Source organism: Phyllostomus hastatus, unplaced genomic scaffold, assembly GCF_019186645.2.
Source record: "Phyllostomus hastatus isolate PE091 unplaced genomic scaffold, TTU_PhHast_1.1 phas_contig_150, whole genome shotgun sequence".
Lineage (NCBI taxonomy): Eukaryota > Metazoa > Chordata > Mammalia > Chiroptera > Phyllostomidae > Phyllostomus > Phyllostomus hastatus.
In genome coordinates, this window is record NW_025333611.1 from 19,803,335 (window position 1) to 19,827,455 (window position 24,121).

A 24,121-nucleotide genomic window follows, 5' to 3' on the forward strand; every position below is an offset into this window, starting at 1 on the left:
CATCTGCCCGGCAGCAACCTCTGACGGTGCGGCCTGGGAATCCGGTGTTTCCAGCAAATTCTCCAGGGGCAGCCACTAAGTCCAGTTCCCTCCGCACCCCTAAAAGGGAAACTGAGGATCAAAAGGTAAAGGGTGCTTGTTCCCAGTCACACTCCACATTCGTGGTGGAACCAGATCTAGACGCTGAGCCTCAGGCCCCAGGGCTACGTTCAGTCTGGTGCTTAAAGACCTGGGCCTGGGCTCTCCGTCATCCATCATCCGTCATCCGTTATCCGAGAAGCCCCACCTGCCAGGCGGCCCCGGGGCGGGCCTCTGCTACCTGGAAAAGCCTCCGTTTACTGCGCCTTGGAAATGACCTGGGATTTGACCAAGTCACAATGTGTGTGTGTTGGGGGAGGGGGGGCAGCCAGAGCGGCCATGCGTGTGAACATCTGTATCTCCACCCTCCTCCGCAGGCCTCGAGAGTATGTCAGACAGACAGACAGACGGACATGACCAATGCGTACAAACGGAACCCACTTTATTAGCAGTTAGTTCGAGATTGTACATTAATGGAGAAAGGTTCCCACTTTTAACGCAACCCAAAACGGCTGGTTCAAGAGCCCTGATCGGGTGAGCTGGGTAGCGCCCCCTCGCCACGCCTCTCCCCACCCCCGCAAGGGAAGGGAACCCCAGCCTGCTCCCCCAGCGTGCCCCCACCCTCTCCAGGCAGCCCTCTCCTCTCCCCGGGGAAATGACATGAATTTCATGCACAAGTTACAAAAGGAGCCCTCTTGCTGATAATAAAAGCTAGCACAGTCAGAGAAAACCTCTCCTCCCTCATCTCCCTCAGGGCCACAGAGGGGAAGGAGAGAGGAGGGACGAACATATTGGGATAAAACACTGCCCGAGCCCCTCAAGCCCTTGACGTGGACCCCACACGAGACGGATGCCCACCCCCTGAAGGAGCTGAAAATATCTCAGGCCACCAGGGCTGGCGAGGGCACACCCAGGGGGGCAGGCACACCCTGGGGGCAGCCCGCCCCGGGATGGCGACCCAGAGCTCAGCGTCCCCTTGAGTGCGGAGTGTGGACAGGGGTGGGGACGTGCCCGGGCCCCCTGTCCTCACTTCAACGAGAGCAGAACTACTTCCTTTTTGCCGTTTGAAAACCCCCGCTGCAGCTCCACCTGCTCGTCCCATAAATGGGGAAACTGAGGCCCTGGGAGGAAACCTGTCGTGCCAAGACCGAGCGTCCTTGGGTGGGATGAAACTCCCCATCTCCTGCCTCCAGCCCAGCGCTGTCCTCCTCTCGGCACAATCTGCGGGAGGTGGTTCCTTAGCTGGACCCATCCCTGGCATATCCTGGGGCCTGGCTCTGCTCCAGTGCACACGGACCACGGGCTTCCCAGAAGTGAAGACCCAAGGCCACAGCAGGGAGAGATCGAGATGGAGAGACTGGAGACAAAGAGCTAGAGAGAGAGGGATGCTGTCTGGGGCCCCGTGGTCCATCACCAGCGTCTAAGGGGGCAGCACAGGCCCCTCTGAGCCAGAGGCGTCTCCTCTCCAAGAGGCCCTACGCTGCTGGGTCCGGTCTCCGTGCACAGGCCCCCTCCTCCTGGAGGGCCCCCAGGACTTCCTCCAGAGCCTTGCTGAGAGGCTGCTTGCCTTGCCCTCCCCTGAGCTCCTGGAGCTCCAGCTGGCCCCTCTGTGCTCGTCCGGCACGTGGTACAGGTGACAGTAGAGGGGCACCTTAGGCTGGAGGGAAGCTGTCCAGTCGGCACAAAGGCAAAACTCCACGTGGCCTAAATTACTCTCGACAACCTAGGGGCCGGGGGAACGCGACCTCCAACACCGGAAGGGAGCAGGAGGACAGAGACAGAACGCCGGGCTTCTCGGGACAGCGGGCCGCTGGCCTCAGACATGACGTCACTTGTAAAACCGAAGTGAGCAGGGGGACTTTCCAACATTCAGTGAGCCTTAAAAACACCATCACAAAACGCAATGCGTGCCCCCCGACTGGACCCCAATTCCAAAACCAGGTGCAAGCTGTCTGGGGGAAGAGGAGCGCGGATCAGGGGGCAGCTGCGAGCTGGTCGCTGTCCCAGGTGCGGCACCGCGCCACGACTCGGGAGGCTGTCCTGGCTCTGAGCAGACGCAGGCTGCGGCATTCTGGGGTGAGGTCTCACGATTTTTACTCTTAGGCCAGTTCAGAAAAAACTCTATGCAGCAAGAGAAAACAAATGTACCAAAGTGTTCATTTTAAATCCAGATGGTGGGTTCACAGGCCTACGGGGTCAGCCCACGCTGGGACCACCGCTGTCTCTGGGGCAGCCCAGCAGTTCTCTGCTCCTGGGGACAGACCCTGCCCCCTCGCCTGGGCCCCCGAGGCACTGGCCACTCCTGCTCTGGGGCCCAGAAAAGACCCATCACCAGACGCCTGCCCTGTGGCTGGCTCTGGAACCCCGAGTGACCCAGGCGGTGTTGGCCGGACTGCTGTGCACGCCCCCTGTGGGGCAGGGCGCGTGGTGTGGGGAACAGAAAGGATGATGAAGTCATCTACAGGACCTAGCTTGCTCTCGCTCTCTCTCTCTCAGCCTCCCTCCTCGGCCACATGCCCCCAGCGGACTAGAGAACACTCAACAAGCTGATGCTGCTGGACCTGCCCACCGCTGGTTCTCTCCCCTCGTGAGGGCACCTGTGGGCTTGGTAGCTGAGAGCCCCTGGGGGACGCATCTGTCCCCTCCACAATGCCTGCAGGTCCTGGCAGTGGGTCCTGGAGGAATACTGGTTCGTGGGAAGGGAAGGAAGAGCAGTGGCCAGACTTAGAGGATGTGGCAGGGCCAGTCCCCCGCCTCCCAGAAGGGCCTGGGCAAACCCACCCCCCCACCATTTCCTCTGCTCCCCAGGGGTCTCACACCTGCCTGCTCCTTCCTCGGGCCAGAGGCCCTGAGAGGTGGAGCCGCTGGCCCATCAGGCCTCCAGAGCTCCAAGGGGCGGGGGCCAGGGGGTGGGCGTCCAGGCCCAGAGGGTAGACTGCGGAGTGTGGGCGCTGGGAGGTGCTCACAGGTCACAGAGCCCGGGCCGCTCACTGACCTTTGGGAAGCGAGGCCCGGGACTGGCACCTGGAAGTCAGCGTGGGGGTCTGGGTCCTCGGCACGGCCAGTCTTCTCGAGCGTGCAAGCAGGCCGCCCTGTCCTGGGACGTGTGCTCTTCCTGCCCCGAGGGGTGGACGAGGCTCAGGGCTCCCAGGCTCAGAGGCCTTGGTGGGAAGCACAGTGAGACCATGCAACCTTCCACAGCTGGCCCCGCTGAGTAGCCACCCCTCTCCGGCCCAGTGGGGACCTCGGGAAAGGGCGTCGGTGCAGAGCCAAGAGAGCCCCGGGCCCTGCGGGCTGGGAAGAGCCTTCCGAGGCGGAGGGAGCGAGGCAGGGATGCAGATGCGGTCTGAGAAAACTCAAAGGCACCCTGGCTGGGAGGAAGTGGTTTGTCCCTATGTCCTGGAGCGACCAAGGGTGTGACTGAGGGAGGGGCAGGAGCCTGGCACAGAGCAGGGTCCCGAGGAGAGGCTCAGAGGCAGTGTGGCGCTGGAGGAGGAGCGCTGGACTCGGAACTGGGAGCTGCCAGCTCCCTTCCTGGCCTCGCTCCCAAACAGCTGGGTGACGTCGGCCAGGGAGGCCGCCTCCCGCTGTCTCCACAGCCGAAGGGCCCTTCCCGCCCCAAGACGCGACAGTCTTCCGAACAAGGCAAGGCTTTCCAGAAAGGACTTCCTGGGTGTCAGTTCGAAGCTGGACCAGCAGTGGGAGGGGTGGGGAGAGCACCCCAGTTTAGTCACTTCACATTGTTGAGAGGAGGGTAGGAGCAGACCCCAACCAGAAAACAGCCCGGAGACCCGCTGTCTGAAGGGGGCCGGGAGACAGCCCTGTGGTCCCTGTGGGGCCCCCGGCTCCAGGGCAGCTCCCCACCTAGCACCATGTGAGGGGAGGGGAACAGGCCAGCCCCCGGCCCGGTCGCCCACGCCAGCCTGGCTGTTTCCTTTGGCTAGAGCTCCCCCAGGCCTCCGCACCCCGTGAAGCCAGATCTCCTAGACAGAGCGGGCCCTCCCGCGTATCTCGCTGCCGCCGTGCCCCCGCGCGGCCCCGGGCAGCCGTGGCACTCGGGGGAGGACACGGGCAGCTCTCCCAGGGCGCCTCCACACCGTCTCCCCGAGGCCCAGCGGACACAGGAAGACGTGGCCACCCCCTCCCTTCCGTCTCATTTTCGTGCACGGGGCTGGGGCCTGCCACCATTTTGTGTGACTGAATTAAAAACAAACCCAACCAAAAAAATATAATATATATATACAAATTATATATATATATAACACAGTGCGACCCCAGCACCCAAAGTATAAACTCTGGCACCAAGAAATAAAACAAAATATTAAAATACTTTAGCTTCTTAGTATTGGGGAGGTCAAGGGGGCCCCAGGAGCCCTCAGCCACAGGCCGCCAGGGCAGAGCCCCTCCCCAGCTCTGCGCGGCGGGCCGGGGCCGAGCCTGGGGGCGTGCAGGGCAGCGTGTGCGCTGGAACACGGACCCAGCAGACCCCCGAACCGCCTCCGTCTTCTACCACAGGAAACACCACGCATGTCATACCCCGGGGTGAGGGGGTGGAGGCCCCGGCCTCTGGGTCCCAGTGGCGTGGCCGTGCCCCGGCCCCGGGGGGGCCTCAAGGATCGGGTGCATACTGCAGGAATCGGAGACCCCCTCCCCGGAGGGGGAAGGTGAGAGGCGATGGCAGGGACCGGGATGTGTGTGGAAGTTCAGCGTCCTCTCGAGGGACCCCACTCACGTCCAGTCTAGCTAGCGACCAACTCGGGTACCCGGCTGGCCCCTCAGAAGGTCCAGTCTCTCTCCCTGGTTTGGCAAAAGGCCCAGCTGGGCTCTTCTCCCTAACTGTCCGCAGGACAGGGACAATGTGGCAGCTAACACCGAGGGGACACCCTGCTGGGGCGGGAAGTGGCGGGATGAAGGGGAGGCCGTGGTCGGTAGAACACAGTGAGGGACAGAAAAGAGAGTCCCGAGGACCCCCTCCTACCAGGGGGTGGCCTCCCCGCGGAAGGCTGTGGACAGGACGGACCTCCGGCGGCTCGGGAGGTGCTGGAGGCCGCAGACCCAGCGCTGGGTGCTCTGAGGCGCCTGTGGGCCGGCCTGGGCTCTTCTGCAGGCCCTGGCGGGGCCCCGGCGGAGTATTGCTCGTGCGTGTGCTCGGCCAGCCCGGGCCAGCTTCCCGTTCTGCAGGTCGGCCTGGCTCAGCGCGGCGGGACACCCCTGCCGTCACGAACGTTCGGTCTGGCTGCGGCAGCTGCGGCTACCTGGTGTTCTGGAGGTCCTCTCGCAGCCAGGTGGGCAGCGTCTGGCCCATCTTGTACAGCAGCTTGGAGAGCTCGATGTTGTGGTCCCGGTAATAGTCCTTCAGGAAGGCGCGGGACTGGAACGGGAGGGAGAGCGCAGCTGGGCGGGCGCTCTCTCGAGAGCCGCCCCTCCCCGTGGAGGCCGCCTGGCCGTGGGCCCGTCCCCTGCACCTAGTCCTCACTCACAGGCTCCTTCAACAGGGCCGCCTCCAAAAGAAAACCCCTCCCTCGTAGGAGCACCAAAATACAGCACACCAGCTCAAAATTCTCGTGACAGAAGAGAGAGAATTAATTAATCAAAACCAGGGGCAGAAGGGAAGAGGCAAACCTGGCAAAAGTCACAGTGTGGGACCTTTCCCCTCTGCCCTTGACCTGCCTTCTCTCCTCCAACAGAGCCTCATCCTGCCCAGCCAGGGGTCCCGATGCGGCCGTCCACACTCACCTCCAGAGACCCCTCCCGGCCTCTGAGAAGGCTGCTCCACCCCTCCTCGTCCCGGACCGCCCCCACCCCCAGACTTCCTGCCTTGGACTCCACTCCCTGGTGTGTGGAGGGATCTCCCTCCAAGGAGGGACGGCTGGACTCGGAGTTCCTTGGAGGCAGACATGTCCGATTCGTCCTCAAAGCCCCAGAGCATTCAGCCCTCGGGGGAAGGGGACAAGTACTCATCCGACTACCTCAGTTCCGACCCACCACATCCCAACCCCCATTTCCTCCTCTTCACGAACCCCATCCAGAAGGCACCAAGGCCATCAACATGCTGGGCGCAGGGCGAAGGGGAGGAAAGGCTCTCTCCGGGACAGGGACGCTGCCCGTTTGCCTGGCTGCTTGTAGGCAGCACGCCCACCACTTACATCCAAGTCCATCTCCGGGTATTTCCGGCCCTTGCTTTTGCCCAGACACTTGGTTTTTCCTCCTTCGAGCAGTTGGCACCAAAATCCTTTCTTTGGGTCGAACCTGTGGAGGTGGAGAAAGTCCGTGGATGGGAGCTGGCCCGGCCCCCTCCTTCCCGCTTTAGGGCGGTGTTCGCAGGCTCTCCGGAACGGCGGAGCCTGGGAGAGACGACTGTAGAATCCTCGCCCCTGTGCCCACTCTGGAACCCGCGGGCTGTGTGGGGCCAACACCGCCACCTGGCGGCCCGTGTTCTGTCCCTGACCCCACTAAGCTCGCCTGCCCTCTCTCCCAGTCACGGGCATGCTTAGCCGCAACGGCAGGCACTGCATGTCTTCACAAAAGAGTCGATCCCCCCTGGACTGGGGAACGCTCAGGAGAGGTTTCTGGGAATTGTGAAGGTGGGGTGTGCTCCCACTGCGGACTGCGGCAGGAACCGGGACCGCCAGCCAAGAAACGAGGGGCTCGGACAGAGCACGTGAGCCGCCGCCCGGGGAGTCCCACTTTTGGAGCACATTTCAGAGGTGATAGCGCGAGACTGCCTGTGGGGTCTGAAGCCATGCGGGGCCTTCGGGGGCCTAGGGAGGAAGTGGTCCGCAGCTGTCCCGGGGAGGGGGGCACAGTGGCGTCAAGAGTCCAGCCCCAGACCAGGAACCAGCAGGAGACTCTGGGCGAGTGGGGACAGCAGGAACACAATTCACAGTTGGCGGGCGAAGGAAGCAGGGGTTTCTGAAAGGGCCACAGGGCGGGCACAGATAATGGTGCTGCTGCTGCTGCTGCTGCTGCTGGTGTACTCGGCACCACTCTGCCCAGGCACCGAGCCGAGAGCGCCACGCACATGCTTTCATTCCACACGGGGACCCCCGGGGGGTGCGGATTATACCTTAAGCCCCAACTAACAACAGGTGAGGAACATGAGGGTTGAAGGAGCACAGACATTTTTTTCCAAGGTCATGCAGTTAGAGAAGTCGCGGGTGCGTCTGGGGTCCTCACCCAGGCACGTGGCCCACACCCCTGGCTGCTCCTCCTTCCTGCCTCCCCCACCTCCAACTTCCGAGACGAGGAGAAGCGAACACGCTTGCTGTGAGCCTTTCCCGGGAAGGTAGCCAGGGAGGGCGGCTCCCTTCCTCCTCCCTTCGAGACCCTCACCCAGCCCAGTGTGTCACTCGCCCGGGACACAGCCCTGGGAGGTGGCCTCGGCCCAGCCCTGGGCCTGCAGCACCCGCTGGCGCGTACGCACTGGGGGCACCGACAGCCCGCTGGCACTGGGTTTGAACGATGGGGGCTGGGAGCCGTTGACAATATCTGTGGTTTCCTTTTCCCGAAAGTACACTGAAGTCATGATCTAGCACCAAGAAACCCTGTGGGAACCGGGGCTGCTCGTCGCTGACCTGACGGACTCCGAGCCCGGGCTGAAACGCAGGCCCCGGGAGTGCGACTGGCCGGCACAGAACCGACTCTTCCCTCCCTCCTTCCCGAGTCAACACCTTGAGTCAAACGCAGCCCCAGTCGGGTTAACACTAGCTCTTCTGCTGAGCCGCCACTCCGCACAGGCACGCTCTCTCACGCCTGCTGATGCTGACTGACCTGTCTCTCCCGTAACCATTCAGGCCTTTGGCTTTCTGGCCCAGCTGCCTTGCTTGGAACCCCCACCCCCTGCCCCCTGTTTCAAGGCCAAGGCCACACTCACGCCAAGGTTTTGTGGTAGTCGATGGTATTGGTCACCCCAAGGAACTTCTGCACCGTGTCCATCACCTTGGCAGGTTCTGTTCGCAGCAGTTTGCCATCCAGGACCAGAATCTGGAACAGGAGAAAAAGGAGAAAGAAGGGCAATCTGAGCCCGTCCTCACTCCGAAGGCAAATGGGCCCCCAGTTCCCTGGGTCCCTGAGCTCTGAGAATCCGTTTCCTCCTCCACCTCTGAAGAGCAGGGGCCCCCAGGTGTCAGCTCCCCCCACTGACGGCATCCTTTCCCGGTGTGAGCTGTCACCAAACCTGCCCACCCCTCCTGCCTCCACAGCACCCCTCTCTGGCCTCTCCCCCAGCTTCTGACCTTACAGGTCGCTCTCCAGCCTAAGTCCCCCGAGTTTTCCTAAAACCTGTCATGCAACCTGGGTCCCCGTAGGGCGACAGACCCTGTTGTGAAGGGACAACAAGGACCTAGGGAATTCTCACACATCAACCTTGAGATAAACACAACTGAAACTCTGGAAGACCTCGAAGGTCTGAAGGCCACGAAGGCCCCGTGACCAGTGAGAGGGCGTCTGCGGCTCCCTGCCGGCCGAGATTGCCCTCCCAGGGGTGAGGGACAGGCAGCTACCTGGCTGGCGTGAAAGGCGCTGAGCCAGCGCTCAATGTGGGTGGCGTACCAGCCGGGGACCAGACAGCGGTTCTGGAGGGCGCGCAGTTTCGAGGACGCGTCGGGCCCCGCTGTGATCACCTCGTGGAAGGTGTACTTCAGGGCCACCGGGTCATCGTGGGCTCGCTGGTGCTGCAGGCAAGGGGGAGGGTCAGCACGTCCCAGGGAAGGCACAGAGCGGGAAGCTGCAGCGGCAGGGCAGGATGCGGCGGCCAGAAGACCCCGGGCTGACACCAGGAGCCAGGGTTCAAGTCCTGCCTGTGTTTCCCATCGTCCCCTGACCTTGGGGAAGTCGCTGGCCCCTCTGAGCCCTAGTTTCCTCATCTTTGGAAGGCTTGAGTTGGACTAGAACAGGGTTTCCAAACGCTGGTAATTTGCACACCAGCTCTGTAATTTCTGCAGCATCCACAAACACTCCACAAGAAGTATGCGCCAACGCCAAGACACTTTTCTTTACAGGGACTCACCTTTCTTATCCACATAGTTTCAAACTAAAACCCACTACCCCCTCCATAAGTGGGACGCCAGCACAGCTATCACACACAGAAGGCTCATGAATAGAACAAAAAGAATGCAATGTTCTCAAACCCCAGCCAGACAGAAACGTCTGCGACAGGCCGGGACCCAGCAGCTTGCACTCTTTGCTGAAGACACAGCCTAGCAGTGTTAGAAAGGACGTAAGTGCCACTTGCACCAAACTAAGCATTTCTCCTTTAGAGAAATCAGGAAGTGTTGTAGATGGAATGTCTGTCCTATCCCCAAAGGTATACATTGAAGCTCTAACCTCCAATGTGGTAACATTTAAGAAGGGACCTTTGGGAGGTAAGGAGGCACAGACAGGTCATGAGGGCGGGGCCCTGGTGATGGGATTAGTGCCCTTGTGGGAAGAAGCACCAGCCGGTCTGTTCTCTCTGCCGTGGGAGGCCACCTGGAGGAGGCGGCTGTCTCAAAGCCAGGAAGAGCCCCCTCACCGGGAACTGTATTGGTGGCACCTTGATCTTGGACTTCTAGCCTCCAGAACTGTGAGAAACAAACTTCTGTTGTTTCAGACAGCCAGTCTATGATGTTTTGTTATGACTGCCCGTGCAGACTATGACAGAAGGACTGGGCAGAATCAGAAAGGGGGAAATGCTAGGTTTGAACCCCCTGAGATAATGCCATGGGCCGTGGGCACCTGCAGAATTCCCACAGTCCAGAGATCAGGGGCCTGACAACCAGGACGACCCCCTCACCAGCCCCCACACTCCCACTGAGGACCACATCCAGCCCAGAGGAAGGGGAGGTCTGTGGGGCCAGAGATCAAGGGGTCTGCAGTGGGCCCCCGACAGTGGTGTGGGCCCAGCGTGGCATCGGAGCAGAGGCGGCCACCTGGAGTGGCTAGGAGAGCAGGGTGACAGGGGACTGCCCCAAGTGGCCTGAGGAGGCCTTTCTGGACCAGATGGTAGGCCAGGCACCCCCAACACCCTAGTGCATAGCAGGTAGAGGAGGACACCTCCCCAAAAGGCCCAAGCCTAAGCTGTCCTTTCAGCCCAGTGGAATGGCTCAGAAGAAATTAAGTCAGGTCACTGAGATTAAAGGAAGTTCCAGTTCTTACATAGTCAAGTAAGGACTAGGAGTCACACTGTCTCTGGCATGGACGCAGTCCTGGTGACTTCCTTACCTGGTCAGGCCTTTGCACCCTCCACCAGGAATGGCAGGTCCTATATGTCATCCTTTCCTGAATTCCTGCCCGCATCCACACCCCCAGCCAGTGTCCAGGGCGGGGCCGCAGTTAGTACCTGCCCAGATCACTGTCCACCAAATCAAAGTAGAGACAGCCTTTACCCCTTATTGGTGTCAGATTGAGAGGCAGGCCCCCAGACCAAGCCAGGACGGTGGGCAGGTAGCGGCTGGCTGGGATTCCAAGGATTTCTGCCCGTCCCCTCCACCAGGCTAGAAGCGCTGCGGAGGTGGGCCTCTGCTCTCACCCACCAGCACACCCCGGGAGCCTCGCTAGGACACAGGGCAGGTGATGAGTCAACAGCTGCTGAGTGAATGAGTAGCTGCGTGGCAGACAGAGCCCCCTGCCCCGCCCCCAGGGCCCTGCCCCAGCCCAGCTCACCTGGTACCAGGAATAGGCCCGGTCGGCCGGGTTGATGAGGATGGTCAGAACCTTGGCTTTGGGCAACAGGGCGGCTGCCCGCCGGGGCGCCACTTCCGAATCAAAGTAGTTGGCGCTTTTCTCAAAGTAGAAGTCGGAGGTGGTGTTGGAGGGGATGGGGAAGAACTCCATGTACCTGCAGGAAGCCCAGGGAAGGGGCTCACGGTCAAGACCCATGAGGAAGGGGCTTGAGGGATAGAGCACAGGGGGCGAGGGTTGCTGGGGTTTGAACTTCCGAAAGCAAGCAGGGCACATCGCTCCCAGGCAAGCAAGGGCTCACTTCCAGCAGGGGTCCTGGAGGAATGGCCACTTGGCAGTCTCCTTTTTCAGAAATCCTTGTGGGGAGGGGAGCTGAAGACTTAGGGTGTGCTCTCTGTTGCGGCAGGGGAAGGGGTTGAGTCTGCATCCAAAACGCATGCTCCCAGAGTAAAACTGACAGGGCCCTAACACCCACTGCCACTAGGGGGCGAGCTGGGACTGGGATCGGCAGCTTCCCAGATGAACCTGCTACATCCCACACGGAGTGACTGTCCACACCGGTCCTTTGGGACCATCTCTAGTTTAAGGACCCCTCAGAAAACTAAATGGACATTCCAGACCCTCCCAGGAGCACCTATTCATGCAAAGGAGAGGTACATTTTCAGGGGTTCTTGGGAATTGAGGATCACGGGCCCACCCTAGTTCACATGTAGGATCCCTCCTCTGTCCTGTGAGGCAGGGATTCTCCGGGGTGGTCCCAGGGGCCCCTTCATCAGAGTCACCTGGAGGCTTGTGAGGTTCCTGCGCCCACCCCACACATCTCTACCAAGTCAAAATCTGGGGAATGTAGCTGAGGACTTGTGCTCTCTCTCTCTCATTTCTGAATTTTCTTCATAAAATGCATCTTCCTGTCCACGACCCATTGTAATGCCTAAATCGAGAAAGCTCCGAAAACTGAAGCTTCGCTTCTACGTTTGCAGCAAAGCCACTTGGCAGCAAAACCTGACTTATTCATCTCACTTAGTATAAATATCCACACCCTTTGCCACAGACATATCGATGTGTTTGCTAACGGGATGCTGCCCAGACCCGGCAGAAGGCGCGGCTAAAGATGCGGTGTTGCAGTGCAGCGCCCTCCCCTGCAGTCCGACACATGCTGGCTTCCAGGAACACGTCTGGCCACACACGCCTTAGATAAGAGATTGCAGATGTACGAGAGAGACAGACAGACAGGTAGGTAAATAGAGACAGAAAACATGAGAGAGAGAGATACACAGACAAAAAAAAAAACAACACCGAAAACTGGAATGGCTATAATCTCCCCACCCAGGAAAACACACCACTGATACAAAGATGACTAACAAAAGTAACACACGGATAAGGTAAGAAAAGATAAACAGAGAGGGAGATGCAAACTGGAAAATTGGAACACAGAACCATCCCCACGTGGTCCCTATACCCCGAGGCGACCCCTGGTGACAGGCTCTGCAGGAGGCTGCCATGTCGACCACTCCCCTGGGGGCTCCCTGGAGGCTAGCGAGCCCCCTCTGAAGGACACCTGAGAACAGTGGGAAGGGCCAGCTCTCGGATCAGAACACTTGGATTTGAGCCCCTGCTCTGTCCCCAGCTCTGGGGACCTTGGACCTCAGGGTGTTTCTGTGCAAGCAAGGGAGGGGCTGGACTCTGACTTCCACAGCCTCTGACCACAAGCAGCAATGCAGCAGAGCAAAGGGCTTCCTCATCGAGTGTCCCATCCATGACAGGGCTCCAGCACCATGACTCCAGGGTCACTGCACTTTGTCCCTGTTTACAGGAACTTTACTTTGTGTGAGCAAGCACCAGCTGCTTCCTGCTGTGGCCTCCTCCTTCCAGCAGACCTCCTCCCGGGCAGGCTCTGAGAAGACTGTCCTGTACCGCTGTGAACGGAAAGGCCCACTCACCAGTCGATGCCTTTGTGATAGTTGTGGCCGTTAAAAAACTGGATCTCCTCAAAGGTCTCTGAGCTGGGGTAGTTGCTGCTGAGGTCCGGGTGCATGCTCAGGAACAGGTAGAGGGCTGTGGTGCCTGCAGGGATGGAAGGCAGCTGAGACCAGGGCCTGGCCCCCAACACAAGGACGGAGTCTGAAATCCTGGGTTCTGATTCTATTTCTCCATTATTCACTGCAAGATCCCAGGAAAGTCCCTTCCCTTCGCTGAGGCTTAGCTTCCATCTATACAGTGAAGGAGTCATACCAAATCTGTAGGGCAAATACATGGCATGCGTGTGAGTATCTCAGTGCCTACACCCACTGCAGACATCGCTAATCCATCACAGCATTCTTCATCACTAAATGAGAACTGGGCCTCAAAATCCTTCTCACCACTCTACTCCAGCGGCCACACCCAACTCACTACTGTCTCCTCATAATCCCAGAACCAGATGCTTTATGCTGGGCCCTTCCAGCTCTGGACCCCTGTTCTCTCGAGCACTCAGGAGGAGCTCAGAGAAAAAGGAGCTCCAGACCCTCCAGTCTACCGATGTGAAATTCCTGGAGGGCCAAGAAATCTGGCTCAGAAGATTCCCCCTCTCCTGGATGCCCTCACTCACACCTACCCTCTACCCGCTTCTCCTTCAGAGTTCATTCCTTCCTTGTGTGTGAGCCTATGGTTAACATGCTATAATGAGAGGCTCCAGCAGGAAAGAAGACTAGAGTTTGGTGATTAAGGGTGTACATTTTGGGGCCACAAAGACCAGGGTTCAAGTCCCGGATCTGCCATTTCCTGAGTGTGTTAGAGGAAGTCACTTACGTTTTCTGAGCCTCAAGTGTTTTACTGTCAAATGAAGGGACCCACTTGTGCCTTACAGAGTGTGGAAGGCAAATGCTTAGCCATCATGCCAACACTTCTGCCCCCTCTACACTTCCAGCAGGCATAACTACCGGATCGCCTGACTAGCTGATCGCAGTCCTCTTTGCCTGGAACCAGCACCTGGCACTGCTTGAGCTCACCGAGCAGGTCATCTGGGCTGCGCTGCCTCAACTCAGAGACTCCCAGGACCCAGGGAGAGCTCCCTGAGGCTGCGGTTCCAGACAGATTGAAGAATTCCACGCCCGCCCTCCACCCTGTTCCCACCTGCACAGTGACAGGCAATTCATGTTCACCCCAATTTTACTCCTACTTCCTGGGAAAGAGGATACAGGTTATTGGGGAATGGGACTAGGGCAGGCTGGTCCCCCGAGTTCTGGGGCTGATACAGCGGGTGGGGAGGAGGCTGACCGAGAGTGAAGAGACCTGCCTGTTTTCTGGGGGCCAATGATGAGGAGTTTGGGGAAGCGGTCGCACGTCTTCTCCTTGGACCAGATGTCTTTGTGGCGTTTGTCCTCGCAGGGGTCCTACAACAACAGTGGACGGGCTGTTAGGGCCCGAAAACCCAGTGGAGGGACTCCCACGGCACACGGGTTTACAGCTTGTACAGTCCTGACTGACAGGCGTTACTACATGTGACCCTGTCCCATCCCCTCCATGGGACACTGGGCTGCTGGCAGGGCAGGCAGGGACCGTGTGGGGTCAGTCCTAGCAAAACACGCAGCCCGATGTTTGGCACACAGCAGGGGTTCACAAGTACTTGCTGAATTTAACTGCCTGAGATGTGTCTCCACCCGGGGTCAAACCATTTACTATAAAGTTTAGTAAATCTTTTGAAATATTTAGTAAATATGCGAGGCTTGGAGACAGTCCGGTCTCTGTCGCAATTGCTCGACTCCACCGCCGCGGCCTGAGAGCAGCTGCAGACAGCACAGGCAGGCGTGGGAGTGGCTGGGCCCGAGAAAACGCTGTGCACAAAAATAGACTGTAGGGCCAAAGTTTGTGGGCCCCGGTCTGAACTATGAGCACGGCATTAATTCTAGCTTCCACTTGCAGTTTTTGACAGTTCCCAGGGACAGACTTCCCCCCAAACCGTCCCCACCGCCCTCCCCCCACTCTCCTTTCCCATGGCCCAGGGCCTGCTGGAGAGAGGAGAGCAGGAAAAACCAAGTCTAACCAGGTCGGGCGGTTGCTTTCTGTACTTCGTCTACATCTCGTTCACTTCCTGCTGTTTTCTCGGAGGCTGCGTGGGAGTGTGCATGCCTGTGTGGTGGCGTGTTTGTACGTGTGCACAAGGACAAGTGTGCCCGTGCTGAGGAGCAACTGAGCACCTGAGTTTGCACTCCAGAGAGAGTCAGAGGGTGTGAGTGGAGCCCCTGAGCCCATGTCTGGAGTGCGCATCCATGCGCGGTGGGCAGCCCATCCCCGCGACCAGGCCTCCAGGCCCCCGCCCCCACCCACCTGCCAGAGTGGGTCCTTCTCCTCCGAGAAGATCTGGAAGTACTTCTGGGCCAGCTGCACAGGGGGCAGCGTCTGCAGCCGGAGGTTGGTCCAGGAGTGCAGGAAGCGCACCAGGTGCTTAAAGGTGTACAGGCCCAGCCGGTCATTCCCATAGTTGGACAGGTGGGTCATGAAGATGCTGATCTGCTCCGGGGCAGGAGGCAGACACTGGTCAGCCTCTGAGCCGCATTCACTCTACTTCTGACCTTTTGGTCTTGAAGCGGGCCACTCGATGGGCCACTTGAAGGGCCACTCAGTGACCAGGTGAATCAGGCCATCAACAAACTCACTAGGTGACCTTGGGCCACCGCAAAGCCCAGTGAATGCAGGTCTGACTGACCACCGACTATTTCGGCTCTGGGACAGGAAGCTGACCTACTGCAGTCACCTGGGTACACTGTTTAACTGCTTTTGGTAGTGGTGGGCAGGTAGGGTGCATGGACGATAAGGAATATTTAGTTATCCTAAAAAACTAAATAACATCACCACATGATATCTATTTAGCATCTTAATATCTACATTAAAACATGAATGATTGTTTCCATTTTATAGATAAGGAAAGAGAGGCCCAGAAGGCTCAGGTAAATAGTTTAAACTATACTCATTACATATACCTTATATAGAGTTTAACATATTTATAATTTACTATGTATTTTAATATACACTTATATATTTATACACACACACACCAAGGCTGGAAAGAGAATATGGTCTAAAATGCGAACACTGTTCTATATATTGAAGTGCAAGGTTGTAAAAGGGGAAGAAAGGTAGCTCCGATTCTCTGTCCGGGGTCATGCTGCAGGTCAGGGAGGCAGCCGAGGCAGCAGAGTGGGTTTCCCACTTCCCGGCCCACACGTGGCTCCCCAGGCCCGGGGCGCCGGCCCGCAGCCCCCCGCACCCGGCCAGGCTGTGGGGCACTCACGGGATTGAGGAGCACGGTGAGGAAGAGCTCGCCGCCGTTGATGATCTTGTCCAGCTCGCTGGAGCCGCCGGGGTACTCGTTGTAGAAGATGGTGTGCGTGAAGAGGCCGCAGGTCTGCCGCGGGAGGACCTGGGGACGGGCCGAGGGGAGCTCTGGCACCTCCCGGCATGGATGGGGGTGGGGGGACCCTTCCTCAGAGCAGACAGGGTGTCTCCTTCTATGTGACAGCGCAGCCCCCGCCCTTGAGGGTCTTCTCCCACAGAGACCCACAGCCTACGGCACCCGCTGGCCACTGGAATGCCGGGACCACCAGGGCAGGGGCTTCTGTTGGGCTTGCGCGTGCCTGCATCCCCCGTTCGTAGAAAAGGGTCAGGCACACTCTCAAAGCTCATGAACATTTTTTAAGTAAGCAAACGAATGAGAGACAGAGGCCTGTCCTGAGGCCTCGCTAGAAGTCCCCTTAGAGAACATTCATCTCCTGTCACAACAGCTAAGAAGGGGCTTGTGGAAGGGGCAGACCAGTGGCTGCCTTCCCGGGGATGGAGGGAGACCTCAGGTGCCAGAGGGGCGGCAGAAACCGGCCTGCAGCCCCTCACCAGCTCAGCAAAGCCACGCCTCCCGGACAGTGTGCGCGCCCCTGCCCCTGCCCCCGCCCCCGCAGCCAGGGGCCCACGCACCATGATGCCGTTGTGGATGAAGCCACGGCGGTAGCGGGCCGGCTTCAGGTGGGGGTACTCCTCCGTGCTGGTCACTCGGATGCTCCACACCTGCTTCCAGGCCTCGTACAGCTGCACGTGCACAGGGTACACGCCCGAGTGGTGGGGCGCCACAGCGTACCCCATGTCTGTGGGAATGCCGTGCTCCTGGGGAGAGGAGGGCAGGGGCAGGGTGAGCATGGGGTTCCAGCCCCTCTGGGCCTTATTTCCCCTTTGCAGAACGGGAGGGGGAAATCAGAGAATAGAACGGCAGGGCAGGGGGTCCAAGGCCTCGTGGAACCGATGGGCAAACTGAGGCCTGGGAGGGAAGGAGCTGTGCTCGGAGTCTCCGGGTGAGACACTGGCCAAACTGGGACTCGAACTCTCTGCCCAGTGTCATGCCCCCTGGTGCCCAGGAGAGAGGACCAAGACTGGGCTTTCCTGCCTCTCTGGGCCTCAACCTGGCTGAGAGGCCCAGGCTCTGCCAGTACCAGGCCTCACTCCCTCCTGCTGGAGTGCTCCCTCCAGCTTTCCGGAGCTCCCACCACTCTAGCCTGAGCAGAAGAGCCTGGGCTCAGGAGACACGCAGGCTGGGGGTAAGTCCTGGCTGGGCTCCCATTAGCTGGTGTGGCCTCCCTGAGCTCGGTTTCTTGTCTGAAAGTGAGGCTGTCCACACCCACCTCCTGGAGCATGTGAGGCTTCTGTGAGACGGCGGCTGTGAAGGTGCTCACCCAGCCCTCAGCCCAAACTATGAAAGCAGCCGGGGGCCCGCCATCGGGCCCCGGCCCAGCCCCTAGCCCGCCCGGCTCTGGCCCGTAGGGAATCTTACTCACGACAGCGAACTTCTTGTTCAGGGCCATCTGCTCAGCCAGCACAGACTGGTTGTGGAAAAGGTGGGGCTGCATGTGGCTCCACATGTGGGGGAACCACCAGAACTCCTTCACGTAGGACAGCAGCAGGTCATCCCCAGCGTCCTCAGCATCAGTACCTGCAGCCCAAGCACAGGCAGCTCAGCCCGCCTGGCCCGCCTGCCACAGGGTCCTCCAACCTGGGCTGCTGTGCAGGAATGGGGCGGGGGGGGCATGGTGACACCCTACCCCCGTACCCCCACCAAGAGCTTGGAACAGTTGCTGGGGCTGCAGCACAGCAGCAAACAGAGCCCTAGTCCAGGGCCCTGGATTCCAGTCTAGGGTGTGACTTTGATGCACTCGGTGACCTTGGCCAGGACCTTCTCTGTGCAATGCAGGCTCCAGAGGCAATGGTCCCAAGGTCTCTTCCAGCTCTGAGGCACCTGCTCCAATCCTATTTCTATTTTCTTATCAGGTCATTCATCTTTCACTTACTGATCTGTTCAAACTCTTCGCACAAATATACACATAATGTTTAATTCTGTCATGCACATTCCTACCACCACCTCCAATATGCTGCCAAGGGTTGAGAATACCCAAAATGTGGAGGGGCAACCCAGTGTCACTCTTATTTGGCTCCGGGGCTGCACTGCACACTTGCCCCCAGAACTGCAGACTAACAGGGATTTGCCTGGAATCCAAGAGAGGCTGTCCTCGCGGTGGCCCAGCCAGAAGGCAGGGAGAGGAAGCGCTCGCTCGCTGCAAGTGAACTCAGGTGTGTCCCCTCGGGCCAGGCCCTGAGGGCAGTGCGTGGGGAATGGGAGGAATGTGCAGGAGCCCCGGAGAGGAGAGGAGGCGGCCCACAGCCCTCCCCCTCAAGCCTGAGGACTTGAAAATAACTCGTGACAGGGCGGGGACAATTATAGGACATTTTCACTTTCTATGCTATTCATTTCTGTGATTTCTTAACATTCGATCACATTTTTAAGCAGAAGTAGCACAAGTCATTTTAAAAGGTGGGGGTGACAAGCGGGAGAAGACGCTTCCCCAGGAGCACAGCCTGCAGGCTGGGAGACTCAGTGGAGGCCACCGTGGAGCTGTTGCTGCCCCCAAATGGCCACTGCCTGGGGCTGCGACTGTTCGGTGGGCTGTTGGCTGGGGGGCAGGGGAGTGGGGAACAGGGACCCAATGCGCCACAAAGGTGGCCCATCGCATCACCTGCAGTGCTCTGAGGGTCTGTCTGGACCTGAAGGCCGCAGGAAGTTGCTAGTGGGGACACAGGCAGACCCACTTACCTGTGTGGAAGAATTTCCCTGAGTAGCCCAGGTTGAAGGTGAAGTTTGGGATGTGCGTGCGTAGTTCATTCTGCGTATCAAACAGTGCCTAAGACGGGCAGAGGAGAAAGACGCGGGTGAGGGGAAAGCCGAGGGGGGGGGGCCTGCTCCCTGCCCTGAGCGCCTGGAAGCGTCCCGCTGCTGCAGGACCAGCTGAAAAGTCTGCGGGGCCACGTGAAAAGTGAAAACTCGGGACTCTCACTCACAGGCGAGCGACAGCGGAGCCTCACACCTGGCACGGGCCCTTCCGAGCATGGGGCCCTGAGTGGCCGCATGGGACCCACACCCGGGACGCCAGCCCCACGCAGCCACCTGCACCGGGCTTCCGGCAATACGAGCGAGTCCTAGACTCCAGCCTGGCCCTGCTGTGTGTCCTTGAGAAGGCATCAGTGTCCCCAACAGTAAAGTGGGGACAGCAGCATCTCCCTCAGGGAGCTCTTGGGAGAATTAAGTAAGAGGTTGCATGTAAAACTGCCTGACGTTTGGTTAATGATGAAAAACGGTGGCATCGTAGGTCTGCCTGTGGTCACTGTCCCTGCAAGCCTCACATCTCCACCTGTCAAACGTGGAGGGTATCTCCTCAGAGGTGAAACCAAGGCCGATGTCAAAGGGCCACGCCTTTCCAAAGACATACTGGGCACCCGGCAAGGCCATGTCCCCGCGCATGGCACGCCCAGCGCTTTGCAAGTCAATGAAGGGTTGTTGCCATCTCTGCAACAAACGTGGGTTTGTATTCTAGGGTCGAGGCTCAAAAATGTCCTCGCGGGACGCAGAGGCTGCTAAGAGACCTGCAAGAACCTGCCGTCCGGACACTTCGCAGATCCAGCCAACGTCCCGGCCCCGCTGGCGCCACAGACTGCCTGATGCCATCCACGCTCCAGCTGGGTGGCCGTGGGCAACTCGCCGCAGCCCTCTGAGCCTCAGTGTCCCGCTCTGAGAAATGAAGCTCAGAACCACGCCCCCCTCAGGGGCTGCTGCGAGGGGCAGATGAGGCCACGCACGGAGGGCTGTGGGGCTGGCCCCCGCCCAGCCCTGAACACACAGCTGCTGCTGGGGTTGCTTGAACTGCACTGTACAGCCAGCACTGTACCCCTCAATGAGGCGACATTCATCCTCTGAAAGAAAGGCTCAGTTGTAGCCTGTGCTTGGGACTGAACAAAAAAAAAGTAAAACAACTCTGTCCTTTTTGACTCACGAGGACATTTAAGGCAAATGGGACCCTGGCTGGCGCGGCGCTTTGCAGTCTGCGCTGAGCTAAGCGTATGGCAGAGGGCACTCTGGTTAGCGCTCTTTTACAGAACTGGCTCCAAACTGCTGGCTGGCTGGCTCCCACTCCAAAAATGCGGACAGTGGGAACTCAGCAGGGCACCCCCGGGGTTCCTGGGGACACGGTGAGCCTGGAGCCTGGCTTCCTCATGGGGGCCAACCCTGGACAGGCAGCAGAGACCTAGGCTGCAGCAGGAGCGAGCACGGTTGGGCTACCAGAAGACGACCCCTCGTGAAATCCCAGGAGGAAGCAGGATTCGTGGAGCAGATGAAAGCGACGCTGCCCTGTCCCGGGAGGCTGTGGCCCGGGGGGCTCAGAACCTGGCTGTCGCCCGAGGGGTCTCAGAACCTGGCTGTCTCACACACCCCTCCACCCTCACCCAGCAACTCTGGGAAACCCCAGGATGTCAGAAAATAGCCTGAAAACCTCCCAGCTACCCTGCCTTGTCATTTTACAGTTGAGGCTCGGAGATGGGAAGGGACACGCCCAAGTGACCCGAGTGAGGGTCAGACTGAAACTTGATTCCCGATTCCCCAAACAGTGCCTACTCTCCAACACCATCCGACACCATCCGCTCCACCCTTCTCCTGGGGAGGTGCGAGGAAGAGGAGAAGAGCATTCACTCTCGACCGAGGCAGGAGAGTGGCGCCCCAGCCCCACCCCAGCCTTCCTTCCCACCCCCAACAGTGATTTAAAAGGGTGAGCTGGCACAGATGATCGAAGTCACTCGGGGAAAAGATTCCTCTTGGAGGTCTCTTTTCCAGTCCTCCTGCTAACATCAAAAAGAAGTCTTGGTTTGGTGCTAATGCGCCTCTGACACCCGCTAATCTGGCAGAAGAGGGGACGGGCAGTCCGAGGCAGTGGTGTCTCTGCAGAATGTAATCCCCTGCTTTGTTTCCACTGGAGCGGTTGTTAGATTGTTACGTTGTTGCCCTCTATTTACGGCAACTGGGTCTGCCTTCCCCACTTACACAAGCGAGGGCCTTTCCTGTGCTAATAAGCGTGAGTGAAACAGTGAGTCGATGAGACCTGTATTTTAAGGATTGCTCAACGGTCTCAATTTGCAGGCTTCTGTTCAGTCCTGAGCTGTGTGTAAAACTCCGTTAGTTTGGTAAACGCATTTTGAGTTTAACACATGCATTCCACTATCTATACAGACCTCAGTTTAAGGTCTATCACAGACCTTGTGTGTGATTCAAGCTCTAGTTCTAAGAGTTCGGTAGTTCTGGTACTGACACAAACGTTTTTGAGAGTTAAAAATCAGCCCTGGCTGGTGTGGCTCAGTGGACTGAGTGCCGGCCTGTGAACTGAAAGGTTGCTGGTTTGAGTCCCAGTCAGGGCACCCGCCTGGGTTGCAGGCCAGGTCCCCAGTTCAGGACCGTGCGAGTGACAACCGATCAACGTGTCTCTCTTTCTCCCTCCCTTCCCTCTCTCTAAAAATGAATAAACAAAACCTTTCAAACACTGTTTAAGAAAAACCATGCCTGGATTAAGAGGCCGGTAAAGGAGCCCGCCCCGGCGACTGGGTCCCTCCCTCCACAGACACGTTCTCGAGTGCCACGCTCCAGACCCACAATTCCCCCGGAGTCAGTGCTTCAGTGTCAGGATGGATGGCCCTCGCTTGGAATAAGGCAGTTGATGAAACCCCTGGCCGAGGGAGGGGGGCTACCAGCACAGGGGAGATGCAGGCAGCAAAGTCCGGAGGGCGGGACCACCCCGGTCTGGCGCGCGGGCCCTACCTTCACGTCCTCCACCTTCATGCGCGTGCCCTCCTTGCCCACGAAGATGTCGTCGATGTCCACCAGGATGTAGCGGTCCAAAGGCAGCGAGAGGCGCTTGCCGGTGAGGAAGGCCACGGCGTCCACGAAGACCAGCTTGTGCAGCCAGAAGTTGAGGTTGTTGCCGAAGAGCACGCGCTGGATGCCGTCGTGCAGGCCCAGGTCCTGGACCACGGTGGCGTGCAGCGCGGCGTGCAGGCCGGCGTCCGCGCCCAGGTGTGGGATGGACTCGGACGAGCGCGTCTTGGCCAGCAGCACCGGCTCGTAGGTGGAGTGGTTGGACTGGAACACGGTCCAGTCCTCGCCGGGCAGCACGCCCTTCTCCACCTCGCTGGGCCGCGTCACGTAGAGCAGCGGGGACCGGGGGTTGATGCTGCAGTCCTTCAGGCCCAGGTTCGAGTGCAGGAACAGGGGGAAGCCTTTGAGCTGCGCACTCAGCAGGCTGTTCTCGTTGGCCTGCAGTCGGGGTGAGGCAGGGAGGGGAGAGCAGCCGTCAGACCCGGAACCCCAGGGACCGCGGCTTCTCAGGTGTGTGAGAACAGCCACGGGAACAGCCATGTCAACAGTGTGGGCGGGGCTTCACGGCGGGCTTTCGCATCTCTGGCCCTGCAAACCCAGCTTCACCTGGCATGACGGTGTACTGGCTAACACACATGCCATTCTCACCAGAGTCAGGCCTGGGTTCGAGCGCTTTGCGTGCGGGGCTGCTGGTGATCCTCAGTGACCCCTGTGATGGAGGCATTGCTATCATTCCCACTTTACAGAGGCAGAGAGTGGGGCCCAGAGAGGCTAGGTAGCTTGTCCAAAACCACGGAGAGAGAGGCCCAGCAGCTGACAGCACGGGCCCTGCCACCTGGCCCCAGAGGAGTTAGGCGGCCTTTCCGTGCCTCAGCTCCCTCCGCTGTAAAACAGAGCTGAGAACTCGGTAACTACCTCAAGGGGCGGGTGAAGGAGGAGGAGTGTACTGCTGGCAGAGACCTTAGCACAAGGGCGAGCACGTCACTGATGGCTCACTCAGCCCTCACATCAGCCTCAGGAGCAAGGTGCCTTTGCTGCCCCACCTCGCCGGTGAGGAAGCTGAGGCTTCAAGGGGGGCCAGGGCCTCAGCCACGCAGCCGTCAGGAGGAGCCACAGTTTGCCGCCAGGCATCTGGCCCCGCAGCCCACACACCAGGCCGCCAGGCTCCATTTCCTGGGGTCCCCAGACTGCCTTTGCACACAAAACTTTCTTCAGGAGAAATCTGACGGGACGCCAGTTAGATGAGATCAAAGAGGAGGCATCTACTGGGGGCGCGGGAACAGTGACGCTCCATCCCACAGCATTCCCAATCCCCCGGGCCCCCAGCACCCCCAAGGCCACCCCCTTCGCAGGGTCTGCCGCTGCCCAGCTCCCTGGGCACCTGCAGACAGTACTCCCGGCCCACACTTCTCCTCCCTAGGCTCCCAGCCTCCCAGCCACCTGCCTCTGGACATGGTACAACTTGTCCTTGTCCCTGTGCCAGTTCCGTTCTGTCTTCCTGGCCTGGCAAACTCCTGCTCATCCTTCAAAACCCAATGCATATACCCTCTTCCCTGCACTGGCCTCCCTGGGATCACATTAAAGCCTCGGCTACAGCAGCTTTTACCTGGGCTGCTGCGTTCCTATCCAGGGTCTCTCTCCCACCAGTCTGTGCCCTCTTGAGGGCAGAGGCCAAGTCATTCCCACCTTTGGGTCCCCGGAGTCCAGCACAGGCTTGACACCCAGAGGAAGCAAACACCTATTTGATGAACAACCGACTTTTTAAACAGAAAGAAAGAAAGAGGAGCACATAGCTCTCCAGTGCCTGGCACACGGCAGGTTTCGTTTGTTCACTCCACACTTAGTCAGCATGCCAGACACTGATCCGTGTCGGGGACATGGCGAGAAAAAACAGACAGGGTCCTTGCCCTCGTGAACCATAAAGTTGAGCAAGAGAGGAAGACAACAATCCAAGCTGCAGAGATAAACCCAAAACGTCAACGAGACCCACACCGCACAGAGGCGGCCCACAGTTCTAGAACAGCAGATAGCTGGCCACGGTCAACGGGCTCCGGAGTAGCTTCCTGGACAAAGGGACTTTCCTGCAGAGTGGGACTTGAAGAATGAGTAAACATCCACTAGGGGAGGGGTAGAGGCCAAGTTCAAAGAACAGCAAGTGCTAAGGCCCAGAGGCAG

General features: G+C 59.1%; 1 protein-coding gene across 8 annotated transcripts in view; it reads right to left on the reverse strand.

Annotated features, from left to right (window-relative positions):
- Positions 1-503: 503 nt before the first annotated feature.
- Positions 504-24,121, reverse strand: part of NDST1 (N-deacetylase and N-sulfotransferase 1) — a 56,978-nt gene continuing 33,360 nt past the window's right edge. For all 8 annotated transcript variants that reach the window (XM_045828173.1, XM_045828190.1, XM_045828212.1 and 5 more), the window contains 13 exons: positions 21,890-22,384; positions 18,845-18,932; positions 17,535-17,689; positions 16,684-16,869; positions 16,007-16,135; positions 15,043-15,225; positions 14,012-14,108; positions 12,678-12,801; positions 10,720-10,894; positions 8,580-8,750; positions 7,952-8,061; positions 6,225-6,327; positions 504-5,449 (listed from right to left, as the gene is read on the reverse strand). In XM_045828173.1, the coding sequence (XP_045684129.1) occupies positions 5,330-5,449; positions 6,225-6,327; positions 7,952-8,061; positions 8,580-8,750; positions 10,720-10,894; positions 12,678-12,801; positions 14,012-14,108; positions 15,043-15,225; positions 16,007-16,135; positions 16,684-16,869; positions 17,535-17,689; positions 18,845-18,932; positions 21,890-22,384 (2,136 nt within the window). In that variant the 3' untranslated portion in view covers positions 504-5,329. The remainder of the gene's footprint in view (positions 5,450-6,224; positions 6,328-7,951; positions 8,062-8,579; positions 8,751-10,719; positions 10,895-12,677; positions 12,802-14,011; positions 14,109-15,042; positions 15,226-16,006; positions 16,136-16,683; positions 16,870-17,534; positions 17,690-18,844; positions 18,933-21,889; positions 22,385-24,121) is intronic.